General features: G+C 39.6%; 1 protein-coding gene and 1 long non-coding RNA gene across 4 annotated transcripts in view; both read left to right on the top strand.

Moving 5' to 3' along the window:
• The window catches only part of TMEM245 (transmembrane protein 245), a gene marked incomplete at its 3' end in the record, with an annotated part of 97,494 nt that overhangs the window by 58,853 nt on the left and 24,130 nt on the right, over positions 1 to 14,511 (top strand). For all 3 annotated transcript variants that reach the window (XM_082696872.1, XM_082696871.1, XM_082696873.1), the window contains 3 exons: positions 1,888 to 2,019; positions 6,117 to 6,239; positions 6,368 to 6,513. In XM_082696872.1, the coding sequence (XP_082552998.1) occupies positions 1,888 to 2,019; positions 6,117 to 6,239; positions 6,368 to 6,513 (401 nt within the window). The remainder of the gene's footprint in view (positions 1 to 1,887; positions 2,020 to 6,116; positions 6,240 to 6,367; positions 6,514 to 14,511) is intronic.
• LOC309847101 lies at positions 6,526 to 13,822 on the top strand. The gene is made up of 2 exons (XR_014302308.1): positions 6,526 to 11,916; positions 11,947 to 13,822. It is a non-coding gene; the product is annotated as an uncharacterized lncRNA (long non-coding RNA).

The raw sequence follows: 14,511 nt of genomic DNA, 5'->3' as shown, positions 1-14,511 counted from the left end.
GTCGCAAACTATAAAGTCCTTTTATTTTACAGACTCATTGACTAGATAGATTTAATTAGGTAGATATTAACATTAGGATGTTATTTATTGAAATTCTTAAGTTAAAGTTCCCAAACTTCAGGTCACTGAAAGTCCCCTTGAATTGATGGTTTATTGGCATGCAGAGCCCAGCAGTCCCTGTGACATCGTGTTTTTCATCCTGTGTTCATTATCATCAACAGCATCTTATCTCATTGTGTAGAACTGCAACGTGTAAACCATGTATATAATGTTAATTTTTCTAATGGCCAATATATTATCATTTCAGTATGCAAACAAGTAGAAAAAAATCTTAGTGAGATATTTTATATCCTTTTTTTTTTCTTACAAGCCTTGGAAACTTGGTGTATGTTTTATACTAATGCCGTTTTTGGACTCTCCAGTTTTTGGACTAGTTCCATTTTAAGTGCTAATAGCCACATGTGATTAGTGGCTACTGGTTGAGATAGTACAGGTCTAGACTTTTTTTTTCCTTAAAGGAGGTACATAGAATAGATCCGAAAGTTTGGAGAACTCGATTTTTAATCACCTTTACCTGTTACTTGTGCTGATATACCCTTACTTCAGAAATTATGATGGAAAATAATACCATTTTCCACTAAACATAAAAATGCCGGTTTTGAGAGCAGCTGGTTGTGTGGGGTCATGCTGTACACGGGGTTGGCAGGGCCTGTGGGCCTCCAGGAGCAGGGCTGTGGGAGATGACTGTCCAGTGGGGAAGGAGGTAGAGAACCAGACAAGTTGGTGGTCAGTTTTCACAGGGTTGGCAGTAAGGAGAGGAGCATGTATAGATCAACTTCTTCACTTGGGGTGGAAGGGAGGAAAGTTTAATTTCAAATTTGAATTTGTTGCTCAGTGACCAGTTTTTATTCTTCCCCTGGGACGAATTGAGGGAACAGTGTTTGTTTTTCTGAGTTTCAGAGTGGAGGTTAAAACTGGTTGTAGAATTTGTAACTATTATACAGTTATTTGCTGAAGAACCGGTCGATTGGAAAGGTGTCTTTTTCCTCTGCTAATTCTGGGGCTTCTGGTTACAAACAGCATTTTCTATCCCTCACCTCCTTTAAAAAGCTTCATTTTATAGTCCAGGAAGGTCAGTGTTTTAAAAGCATAGATAGATATATTCCTTTCTTTATGTCTTTTACTAGGACCTGAAGTCTTCATTGCATAATGAAGAGTGGTATCACTGTACTGTTAGCAAAAGTGTCAGAATGCAAACAAAATATTAAGAAACTACTTCGGTTTCTAAATGTTAACCTCACTAGTCACTTTGTTTATTCATATCTCTTCCAAATTTAATTATTCCTGCGTTCTTGTCATTGTAATTGTCTTCCATATAGAGTTTGATTTGCTCCCTGTTCTTGTTTCTTCTTCATCTTTCCCTGCTTTGTTGAGATATAATTGACATATAACATTGTATTAGTTTTAGGTGTCCTGTATGTTCTCTCCTCTTGCTGTTTTTATCTTGTGTGGAAGACTGATAAGGGAGATGAGGAAAGGAGGAAAAAAGCAAAGTGGTAGACCCCCCCAAAAGGTAGAGGGTTGAAAAGGAAAAAGAGAGTAAATGCTGTGTTGGTGTACAGTGGTACAAATTGAGGGATAAAGTGTGTTCACAGCTGTATTTAGGAAGAGACCATTTGAGCTAGGCTAACACATAGTACTGAGAAGGTAAACAGAAAAATACAGTTCAGGTCTTTAGGTGGAGTTCTTAGTTGATTTCTTAAATAATGCAAAATTTTTCACCCTTTAGTAACTATTAAAGTGCCCAAGTGGATCTAAACCGAAATTATAGTTTTCCTGTTTTGGCTGAAGATGGAGATGTCACATCTGAACCATTTTGTTCCGTAGAACGTAACGCACTCTGGAAGGCACAAAGGACAGAAGATGCATATAAGTCGTCAGAATAGCTGGCTGGGAGACATCCTGGACTGGCAGGATATCGCTTCCTTTGTTCACGAGAACATTGAGACATTTCTTTCGGTAAGAAGTAGTATTTTTAGTTTAACTGGACTTAGAAATAAAAATAGAAATTCTAACTTCCAGTTTTCCCCACACCCTCAGAAGCCTTTGGTTACCCTGTTTTTAATGCCATGACATTTACAGTTTTGAGAGTTCTAAATGCACTAGAAGGATGTCCACAGGCCATAGGCCTCAGGGTAAGTAGTTCCCTGGTGGCTGAAGAGTCACTGAGCAGTGCTGAGTCAGGAAGCGAGTGTGCAGTGTTGTAGACTCTCATTCTGAGATACAAGTACCCCGTCCTCTTAGGCTGACTAGAAAGTCCCCAGGATGGAACGCTGGAGAGAAAACGGCCTTTTGGTGGGCAGGGTCTTTGGTAGATGGTGATATGGTTCCCTTTACATTAGAGAGACTGGATGTTCTTCAGCCCACTCTCCTGCCACGTACCACCCACCTCTGCCTTGTGTGCCAAAGGGTCAAAGGCAGCAAGGGACCACTCTTGGTCCCACAGCGTGTTTTGTAAACATGTCTTGGCATGTGGCTTTTCACTGAGAGGAGTTTTCTTGTGAATAGACTCATGACTTTCATCAGCCTAACAAAAGTTGAAGTTTGCAATGCTAGATTTTTTTTTTTTTTTTAAATTTTTAAGTAAGCTCTACCACCAAAGCAGGGCTCAGACTCAAAACCCTGAGGTCAGGAGTCGGACAGTACCAACCAAGCTAGCCAGTGCCCTGCAATGCTAGATTTTTTAAAATTTAATTTTTATTAAACTAATAGATGATGATAGTGGAGAGTCAAAAATATTTTTTTTTAGCAAAAAATAACATTAACCTGCTTTGTGCTTCCCCATTTCAGTCTCATTTTCTAGAAACAGCTGTCAATTCTTTTAGCTTTCTTTGGATATTTACCTCTAAATTTCCAAAATAACCTGTTGGTCTTTCTTGGTTTTACAATTTTGGTATTATATTTTGGCTTCCTGATATGGAAGATGAAGATGAAGATGTGATTTTGAAATCTCCCCATGCTCCCATGCTTTCTTACACCACTTTTGGGGTTTTCTTATAACTCCTTTGGTTCTCCCCACCACCTGCCCCCGTCCCTGCGCTCACACTTGCCCTTCCTCCCATGCACTTAATACAGCTGTCGCAGTTTGGAATTAAATCTAGAAATTCATGTCCTTCAGTTCTAAGACTTTATGGTTTTGATAGTCCCCTCCCTGTTTCCTCTAGTCCGATGGCCATGAAACTTTTTGGTCTGAAGATTCCAGAGTATTTGTTTTTGTGGGTTCTGTTGATTATTATTGTATGAGCAGTTAAAACTGAGAACTTTAAAAATATATATTAATTCACTAAAAATAACATTACATATTAATGTAAGACATTTCTTACATCTGGAAAGCAACCTTTTTCCAAAACAAAAAATAATTTTTTAATATATGTATTCTCTCAGATATTTATTATTTATTTTTTTAAAAGATTTTATTTATTTATGTGACAGATGGAGATCACAAGTAGGCAGAGAGAGAGGAGGAAGCAGGCTCCCCGCTGAGCAGAGAGCCCAATGCGGGGCTCGATCCCAGGACCTGGGATCACAACTTAAGCGAAAGGCAGAGGACGCAATCCACTGAGCCACCCAGGTGCCCCCCAAAATAGTTTTTTTTTAAGATTTTATTTATTTATTTGTCATAGAGAGAGAGAGCACAAGCAGGGAGCATCAGGCAGAGGGAGAATCAGGCTCCCCACTGAGCAAGGAGCCTGATACAGGCCTCAATCCTGGGACCCTAGAATCACGACCTGAGCCGAAGGCAGATACTTACCTGATTGAGACACCGGGCATCTCTAAAACAAAAAATAATTTAGTGAGAAGGGTGGCTTTCTTTTATATTTTTGCAAATCTGTTTAATGTCTGGATTCTCACACTTGCTTCTATATTCAGTCAGTCGGAATATATTGTTTTGATTGAAATATATGAACAAAATCTAGCCTCATACGGATATGTAGTTGGAAAAGAGGATAGTCTTTTAATAGCCTTTTCAGATAATTGTGGTTCTTCTTTCATACTACACCAAAACTCAACAAATGGTATTTCTTAAAGGTTAGTTGCAGTGTGGAATTTGAAACCATATCAGTAAATTTTTTGCACTGTATTATATTAAAGCCTTTTGATCTGTCTTGTTAGAAATCAGCGTTTTACTCTTGCATGTTTTTTTTGTGATATGCACTGGTCATTTAGAATACTGGTTCACTGATTTTTGTACATCATCCAAATTATCAGCACACATTCTTACAGAGTATAAAACAATAACATTCTTTTTTTTTTTTTTAAAGATTTTTTTATTTATTTGTCAGAGAGAGAGAGGGAGAAAGAGCAAGCACAGGCAGACAGAATGGCAGGCAGGGGCAGAGGGAGAAGCAGGCTCCCCGCCGAACAAGGAGCCCGATGTGGGACTCTATCCCAGGACGCTGGGATCATGACCTGAGCCGAAGGCAGCTGCTCAACCAACTGAGCCACCCAGGCATCCCAAACAATCACATTCTTAATATTACTACCTATTTCATCAGAAAAAAATCTTAAGGTGTCGAGGTCAACCCTTGATCAAATTTTTTATTCCTGCCTTCATACTTGTAATAGACAACAGCTTTCACATTCTGAGCCTTTCTGCCCAATCCCCTTGGGTACACAGAAAGGTTACTTGATTGTTGTTGGAGAACTGGCAGTCTACAATTAATGTTTTCAGCTAATTTTTTAAGAATCACCACAGAGTATTTCCTATCAGTGTGACCCAGAAAGTATTTAAAATTTTTTTGATAAAAATTCCAAAATGACAGAAGCCCCCAAAAGAATGCATGTAAAAATCACAAGTAAGGGCATTGTTGATTTGTTTCTTGTAATCAGTGGTGTTATTCATTCATTCTTTATCCCACAAGGTCAAATGGTCAGTCATGCATATTTTTGTAAGCACTGCAAAGCATTTTCAAGATTTTCTGTAAGGAGTTATTGTAAATGAAATCAGCCTGCAAAAGCTCTTCCATGAAGACTGAGCTGAGCTTTGCAAGAACCGCCAGAGACAACAAAATATGCCTTTATAAATGGTACATTTGAGATAGGAAAGGAATGGGTAGGCCTTTCATAGAACAGATGGTATAATTTGCACATATGACAAAAAGCAGAACTGCTGTTTTGGAAAGGGCACACCAAAATAAAATCAGACATTAGATTTCTGGTCCCAGCTCTAGTTCCACTTACTAGCTCCAAGGCCCTTGGGCAAGTTTTAAAAAATCTCTGAGCTTTGGTTTGTCTCTTTTTACAATAAAGATCATATCATCTGTTTTGCTTCTGTCATAGGGAACAGATGTTATCATGAGGGAATTTAAGTTTATGAGGCGATAGGAAATGAAAACATACAGGCGTGCCATTAATATTGTACATCTTCTTTTAGTAATATTTAGTAGGTATTAATAACTTTTAATAACTGGTTCTAGTGAATTTGCAGGTGATGGATTAAATGAACACTATTAAGTCTTGATATAAGGGTCATCATCTATCTGAAGAAAGATTTTCAGCTGCAGAGTTCTGTCCTTGACCTATCTGATCATTTCTTTTATTATGATTTTAGGGAAATCATCCATGTGATGCTTTTGTGTTTGTAGGTGAATCTAAGTTGGAGGTGGCAAGGCGGGGGGAGGCAGCTAATAAGACAAATACTAGAATTTTCATGGTCTGCACTTGTGATCCTATACAGGTTGCATTCTGGAATATTTTCCTGTAGGTATTTTTCCTATAAATATCATTTTTACAGAGTTATATGTATCATGCTACATATAAAGTTTTTATTTTCTGCTTTTTAAATAACCTTGCAGTATATCGGAAAATGTTTTTCTGTGTTATAATAGAGCTATCTTTAATGGCTACCTAATATGATTTGGAGATAGGTTCACCATATCATATTTCCCAACCATTTTCCTTACTATTCAATGTTCACATGCTTTCAGATGATTTTTTCTTTTCAGTTATTTTCAGTTTCTGATACTCACACGCTTGTAGTAAAAAGCACAGCCCAGAGCTGTAGAGCCTTCTTTCTGGAGGATTCGTCCTGATGTTTGGCTTTCCGTCTCCATCAGATCTTAGAGTCTCTGTGGATGGTCATGAGCCGGAACGTGAGCCTGCTTTTCACCACTGTCACGACGCTGCTGACCATCCTCTTCTACAGTGGGACCGCCCTTCTCAATTTCGTGCTGTCTCTGGTATGTACAGGTAGATAAGCGCGTGATACCTCTCCTTCCACAGTAAAGCACATTGTGGTTCCATTTACGCTTCTTTCCTGTAAGTTCCAAATGTGATTTTTTAGGAGATACTATCCTTTGTTTTGCAGATAATTTTCCTGACCACACTATTTTATCTATTAAGTTCCAGCGATGAGTACTACAAGCCAGTGAAGTGGGTGATAAGCCTGACACCACTCTCTCAGCCAGGTCCTTCTTCTAATATTATTGGCCAGTCTGTGGAAGAAGCTATCAGGTAGGGAGAAGATGTATGCTCTTCCTCTTTCCATCAGAAACTGCTGTCTGTGAGAAGCCTATTTTCTGTCGGGAGCCTTTCAGATAACATTCGGTGTTATTAAACTGGTTGGCGGACCTGGTATTTTCAGATATTTTTCTTTTGAGAGAGTAATGTGAGCAATGCCAGTGTTGATAGGAAAAAAATTCAATTTCAGTTTCCTGCTGTCAGGGCTGTGAGTTACGGCTTTCCCCCGCTGTAGTTCTCCTGCTCTAGCTGCAGCTCCTGTCTTCATGTCACTTGCTGGGGAGAGCCCCTCTGTCACACACATACACCTCCCCTTCTCCGGGCACCCTCCTGTTCTCAGGCCCTGCAGCTGTGCCCAGGCAAGGGCAGCAGACGGTCTTTCTGTTTCTTCCTCTCTTCCTCTGTAGCCAGGCTGTCCCTTTGCATGAGGGTAGATCGGATACTGGAAAATCAAAGTTTCTGGTTATTTTCAAGTCACAGGCTATGTGTGTATCTCACAAGTTCTGGCCAGAAACTTCTGTCCTGTTGTGCAAGCTTGGCTTCTGAATGAGATATTCTTTACCTCTTTTTCTTCATATGCTCTTCCCAAGTCATTGGCTATCCCCACCTCCACCCCCCACGACCCTACCACAACCCTGCCTTTCATCTTTGTCATTTGGGATAGGGAAAGGCCCTTGCAGCCCAGGCCTATCTCAGCTCCTTCCCCACCCTTGTCTCATTGCTTTTAGCTCATTAGGATTCTACTGTATTTTTTTTTTTTTAAGATTTTATTTATTTATTTGACAGAGAGAGATCACAAGTAGATGGAGAGAGAGGCAGGCAGAGAGAGAGAGAGGGAAGCAGGCTCCCTGCTGAGCAGAGAGCCTGATATGGGACTCGATCCCAGGACCCTGAGATCGTGACCTGAGCCAAAGGCAGCGGCTTAACCCACTGAGCCACCCAGGCGCCCGGATTCTACTGTATTTTTACTGCTTACGAATAGTTGTCCAAATTAAATCCCCATGTTATCCATCAAAGCTTCTTTTTCTAGTAAGTTGTTCGCTAAATGGTTTTAAACTTATCTTGAATAGTGAATCTTTGGCTGGCATTTATGTTTCCACTTACTTTTAAGAAATAGCATTGCTTGTAACTAGTCTTTTATAGAAATCTTGATTTGACCTGATAATTCTGTCTGACTGATCTTGGCTTATTTCTTCATTGTGTTCATTTAACAACTGGTTGAGGATACCACTTTGTCTCTGGAAAACCCTCAGTTACATTCAAATAGCATGCATGCTGCTAAAGTACATTCTCTCTAGAAAATTTGCTGGGTTATCTTTCTTTTTCCTACTAGCAAGGCCTGGGTAAAGTCTTCATCAATATCTTGCTTCCTTTATTGGCCATCAGATAGAATTTTTAAAAATGCCCTTATCCTCTGTAGTGCTCTTGGATATCCATGTGGGGCCCTCTATGTAAAAATACCAAGTTTTGGAGTTTATTATCTAATATAACAGTTTTCAGGGTGAAGCTGTCTTCAGGGAGGACACCTGTTGGCTCTAGCGTATATGGTCATTGGGTATCATCTTTATTGAGTAAATCAAATGTTGAAAACCCTAGCAATAAATTCATGTCAGTTTACCTAAATGACCTTATCTGACTCAGAGAAGTTTATGTAAATAACTCAACCAAAAAGAAAAATAACCTATTTCCCAATAGGCTGAAACTATTGAATCAACCATGTCAAAGGTTGGCAGAATCCTTTATTCAATGTGACTAAAGCTAAGCCTTACAGAAAAATATCTATCTTGTCCCATTAAGAACCTCAAGAGAGTTACTTCCTTTTCCTGAAATAACCTTTATTAATACTGACTCTTACTCTCACAAAAGCTTTTCTGTTTCAAATCATGGTTCTTGGATTTTCTCTTGTTCTGCTTTCTTAGAGTGAACCATTTTGTTTTTATAGCAAATATGCCAGCTCCTTTGTTTCAAACTTAGTTATTTAATGTCATGATTGCTTGGAATTGGTAAGCAGAGCTGTGATTTGTACCTAGGTCCAGCTGATTGAAAGGACATATTCTAGGCACCTGGCTGGCTCAGTTGGTGGAACATGTGACTCTTGATTTTGGTATTGTGAGTTTGCGCCCCACCGTTGAATATAGAGTTTACTTAAAAATACATTTTTTTTTAAAAAGCCAGCAAGCAAGTAAGCACATATCCGTCTGGTATACCATGGTGCCTTCTTCCAGGAGGACCTGGTTGGGGCAGAAGATTACAGTTTAATTTGTGGCAGTGTTGGGAGTACTCAAATGGACACATGAGGCTGGCAGCTAGAAATTCAGGTCTTTGGCTCATCAAGGAAATTTGAGGTTAGAACCAGTATGGTCATCTATAGGGAGAGGAAATACATATGTGCCTTTTCACAAATTAGATTTGCCTTATCTTCTTGGGATTGTACACACTAATTATGCACTATAGCATAGGCTATGTCTTGGTTCCAAAGGATACTGGTATCAAAACCATTCATTTTTGTCATATTTTTGATATAAGAAGATGTCTAAACCCTTAGTACCAGAACTATAATCTTAACAGTTGTCAAAACTGAGAAATACAGTACAGACCAGATGACTTGTCTGGATCAAATGTGTAACCACAGTTATGTAAATTAAAGATTTTAACTCAAGATAATTTTTAGCGGTCCAAGTGCTTTTTGTCTCTTTCTTTACTGGGTCAAATTCAAGACCTAAAACGAACAGGTTTTACACAGATACCTCTGAAAAACCTTCTCATGTATGTAAGATAACAATGAGCTCTAGTTCTCGAGCACTTGTCAGATTTTTCATTCTGAAGGATTGTGTTCAAGATGGAATGTTTCTTCATGGACAAAGATTTTAAGAGGAAAAATATTATACACATGATTATGAAAATGTTATTATAAAGTCCTGAGAGTGCAATTTAACCTGTGATCAGCCTCCATAAACATGAGCCATTAGTCGTCGTTACTGTTGCGGTCAAGTGAAAATCATTCAACTCGTTTTATATGACCCATCAATAAGTTGAAAGTGGAATTAAAATTGGGGGTTAACTGCATGGCCAGGCAGCCAAAGTGTCTTGGCTCCTGAAGCTTTGCCTTCTGAAATATGTGGCTATTTTATGATCACCGTCCTGTTCAATTTTTGAATCTCAGTTACGATTTTCAGTTCTGAATAAGTAAATGTTTTTTCTAAATTGGATATGTTTGTGTATTCATTTGGGTTTTCATTTCATGAGTTTTTATGTTAGTGGCATGTATCCCTTATACCCAAACCATTCTCGTCCCTGGAGAGCATGTTGTATCCTGAATGTTTGCATCACACCCTTCTCCCCTGATGCTCCCATTCTGCCTGCTCTGGTGGAGATATTGCACATTACTAAGTTGCATGTTGTCACGGCCTCCGTGCAATTTAGTGTGTGTGATATTTTCACATGAGTGCATGCACACGGGTATGGCTCTTGCTTGTGGGAATACAGCTTTTCAGTGCCAGTGGGTGGGAGTTCTACTTATGAATTGGATGGGAGAATGTATGTGCTGTGAGATCTCTTTTTTCTTTTCCTTTTTTTTTTTTTCTGGAACGTGAATGTGCTTCTCACCTTTGCCCCCCAACTCTGGAGAATTAAAAGTATTTGGATTAAAAAAAATCACTGTCGCTCATTCAGTAAATCAGTATTTCCATTTTTGACTTTGAACGAATTAAATATTCATTGGAAAGAAATTCTCATGAATTTAAGGTTATAAGCATCTGTTTAAATTAAAATGTATAAGGAAGAGTTTAAAGCTGTAAGAAAATATATTTTCATTTATTTGAAGAGATAACTCTCCGAACAGTGGAATAGAGAAAAAGCATACTTGGGAAAGTCAGATTAACTGAGGTTCTTAAATAATAACCCACTCAATAAAAATAATGCCTTTTTAAACTACTCAATTATAGATCAGTTTAATAATCTTAAACCTTTATTTGGCTTGTATTTAGTTTCCCATTGTGCTGCTCTAAAAGTTGTTAAATTAATTTTAATAGCCTTATAATTAGTATTAAGGTACAAATGTTTGCTATTTGTCTATATGATTGAAACAGCCCCTTGTTAGTTTTTTAGTTAGCACTAGAGTGAGCATCCATGATCATTGGGCACTGTCAAAGACACAAAATCATGTCTTAATGTATAAAAATATTGAATTAATATTTCTACTGCCAAGGACTCCAGTTGATTGAATGAGATGTCACTGTTTTATGCTTCAGTGTGTGAGAATGACTCACTGTTTTTTCCAGTGGGGACGGAAGGCTTCCACAGAAGCAGCCTCTCTGTGCTCCTCAGCAGCGTGCTAGATCTGCTCGTGCTGCGTGACCATTCCCCTCTGCAATGGGGAAATCCAGTGTCATCTGGTTTCTGTACATTTCACCATAGAGCTGGGTCTTTGGGGAAGATGAACCAGGAAATGGAAGGAGATGTAACTTTTCAAGAGAGGTTAGGTAGTAGTGAAGATACCTTTACCCAATTGGTAATTTTATCTGCTGTGTTTCTGGAAGCTGGCCTGCCCTGTCTACTACCTAGCCTTCTCGGAGGGACAGTATATTGCAGTGAGTGTAGAACACTGGTAAGGTCATGCTCATGGCTGTTTCCTGAGGGAATAATAATCTGATAGTCTTTCTGTCTGATCTTTAGAAAGAAAAGAAGGGCGAACCAGTGTAAGAAAGTATTGGGAATAGATGAAATTTGATTTGGGGCTCTTTTCTTTTTCCTTAGACACGTGCAGTCTGCCTGTCTATGGTCTGGAGCCTGGTGTTCTCACAGGGCGTAGAGCTTCTTGACTGTGGCTTATCATTCTCCCCAAACCCCTCCTTGCTTCAATCTCATTCCATTAATCCAGGTCATCTGATCAAATCATGGGTTGTCTGGCCAGTTTTCACTTATTTAGAAAAGTAACAACACCCCCCCCCGCCCCCGCTTTTTCAAGCTTCTTTGCCATCTCTCCCCACAAGAACACCCTTTTGGTCAGAAATGAGAGAGCTGAGATATTAGCTAGCTTATAAAAGAGTTAAGTGTCATCTTAGAGTTCAGTTTGTAAAGGGTAAGGAAAAAGCTGGTTAAGCATTAAATCCTAACCTAGCCAGGCATTTTTTAAAAAAGATTTTAAAAAAGTATTTATTTATTAAAGAGAGCACAAGCAGGGGGAGGGGCAGAGAGAGAAGCAGACTCCCTGCTGAGCAGGGAGTCCTGTGTGGGGCTAGATCTCAGGACTCTGGGATCCTGATGACCTGGGCCGAAGGCAGATAGTTAGCCGACTGAGCCACCCAGGTACCCCAGGCATTTTTTTTTTTTAAGATTTATTTATTAATTTGAGGGACACTTTCGGCTTGGGTCATGTTCCCCTGGTCGTGGCGTCGAGTCCTGCATCGTGCTCCTTACTCAGTGGAGAGCCTGCTTCTCCCTCTGCTTGATCATTAGGTTGTGAACAGTTATAAAGGGAGGAGTAACTTGCAATGGCACCATGCGTTCGTGCAGCACAAATCAAATGTAACCACCCTTAAAAAATGCCTCAAGTCCACTTTTGTGATTTTTGCAAGAGATTGGATGAAGTGTATCTTAGTTTCTTTGATGACAAGATAGGAAAATGCTCACTGAATTTTGAGTATCCAAAAAAGTGTTGATGAATGGGTTGATATCAATGAGTGAATGAAATGGGAAAATGATCTATCATTGGTGTGATTATAAGAACAAATACTCTTTGATTAAACTAGTGATTTCTGGCAACCCATTCAAACTGTATTGAGCATGCCATTAGTTATGTGCCAGATAAAGTTGTATTTGATTATAGGAATGAACAATTCCTAGCAGTCCCTGAATTTTAGGTTCCAAAGAACCTGAGAGATCAGTCATTATATTCACTGTATTTTGGGGTTTTGTTCATGCAGCTTCACCAGCACCTTACAATTTAAAATAATTAATCTAAGACTTTGTTGTATGCTTCTTCTACTCCCAGCTTTGCCATACCCCATACCTCTTTGGCACACAGCAAAAATTGGAATACCTCCAAAAACTGCAAGGAAAAAAAAGAAAGTTACTATGTGCATTATTTTTAACCTTACTAAAATGCTAATTGGTAATAATGACACAATTCTCTAATAATAGCACAAACTTAATTGCCTGCCTCCTGTGCACCAGTCACTAAGCTTATCACTTTAGTCGCATCATTAATCTTCATAGTAACATTAGGAAGTGAATGCTTGTCTCTGTTACCTCTGTTTTACGGTGAAGCAAAGTGAACCTTAGGGAAGCGTTACAGTTTTGGAGATCATGCCACTAACCAGTGACAGAACTGGGATTCCAGAGCAGCTGGTGACAGAACCAGAGCTCATTCAGGTCTTGTGTGACTCTGATTTCTGTATTCTTGCTGCAGAATCCACATCCTGTTTGCCTTCATTAACATTTCTCATGTATTACTGCATTCTTGACTGTTGCCTTTCTCACTACCACTCCTTTCGTCTCATTTATTAGCTCTCGGAGTCTCCTAACTTCTGGGCCCATGGCCCCAGTCCTGTCCCTTCTTTCATCCATCCTCTACTTGACATTTCTGAGCACCCGCTGGGCACCGAACACTGAGTTAGTTACATGCTTTGCATAGTTTATTTCATTGATTTCCTCTTGGGTCCCCTCATTCATCCAGAAAAGAGACCTCGGGTCAGATAGCAAGAGAATGTTTTAAACTGAGAGTGTTCAGGTTTTTTTTTGTTTTTTTTTTTAAACAAAGGCAAAAAAAAAAAAAAAAAAAAAAAGGCTCAAAATGAAGGCCTGAATTCTTCTAAGTAAAAAGGCAGTACGAACCCCTCTTGAAATTACTGGATCTGTACTGCTTCAGTCTGTTCTACTAGCTCCCCGCCTAGGCACCCAGTTCACTAAAAGCCCAGCCCCCTGGTGCCGCAATGGGTCACAGAGCTTGCCATAGAGTTGTGCTAGTAGGATGTGGGTGCACACACTGTAGGCACTGTGTGTGCCTTGTCACACCTCTTGTTGTTCCTTTCCCCCATCTTCATGTAAGTCTTCCAGAACATTTCACTCTAATAGGGTGAATAGGGCCCCAGTTTGTCTCAGCATGGGTGTACTGAGCCCCATTCCTCTTGGAAGTGGTCAGCTAGAATAGTCACTATAGAATGATGGCTGTGACCAGAACCAGATGTCATACAGCTCCTCAGGCTTCTCTTGGTGATGTCTTGACTTTGAGGACCATCGGGTATATGTTTGGCCTGCAGGTGAATATCTTAGTAATACTTAATAGGAATCTGAATACCAAAAATACCAAAAGAATACCAAAAATCTTTATCTAACATCTTGACCTTTAGTGAGTTGCTTGCCTTGACTGGGAGTTAAAATACCAGAGCGATCTAGTACCCACATCCAACAATATCCAGAAGAGTTTTCTTGCCTTTTAACTGAAAATAGCTCAGCTCCATTCCCCTAGGCCCCTGCACTCATTTTGCGCTTTCTTCTCTTCTTTTTTCTTTTTTTTCCCTTTTTTAAAGAAAAGTGGATATGCACTTTCAGTTTAACAGATTTATCTGATCTTTGACCAAGACTCTCTTCTCTAGATGAATGAGGGGATCCCACAAGCAGTCAGTGGAATCACATAGGCAAAGCATGTAGCTCAGTGCTTGGCAGGTAGTGGGTTGTGTTCATTTTTGATTGTAGCTAGAACATGGCCATAAGCTTCGTGGCTTAAACCACACAGAGCTTTTTTTATCTGACAGTTCTGGAGGTCAGAAGTCCTAGAATACAGGGTGTCAACAGGGCTGTGTTCTTTCTGGAAGCTTTAAGGGAGAATCTGTTTCCTTGCCCTTTCCAGTTTCTGGAGGCTGCCTGCATTCCTTGGCTCATGGTCCTCTCTCCATGTTCAAAGCCAGCAGTGTAGCATTTTCAAATGTCTCTTTCTCTCTGGCCTCTGCTTTTGTCCTCATGTCTCCTCTAGCTCTGACTCTCCTGCTTCCC

The sequence above is a fragment of the Mustela nivalis genome (genome assembly GCF_964662115.1).
Source record: "Mustela nivalis genome assembly, chromosome: 13".
Taxonomy (NCBI): domain Eukaryota; kingdom Metazoa; phylum Chordata; class Mammalia; order Carnivora; family Mustelidae; genus Mustela; species Mustela nivalis.
Note: the sequence above shows the minus strand (reverse complement) of the source record. Positions and strands in the feature narration are given on the sequence as shown.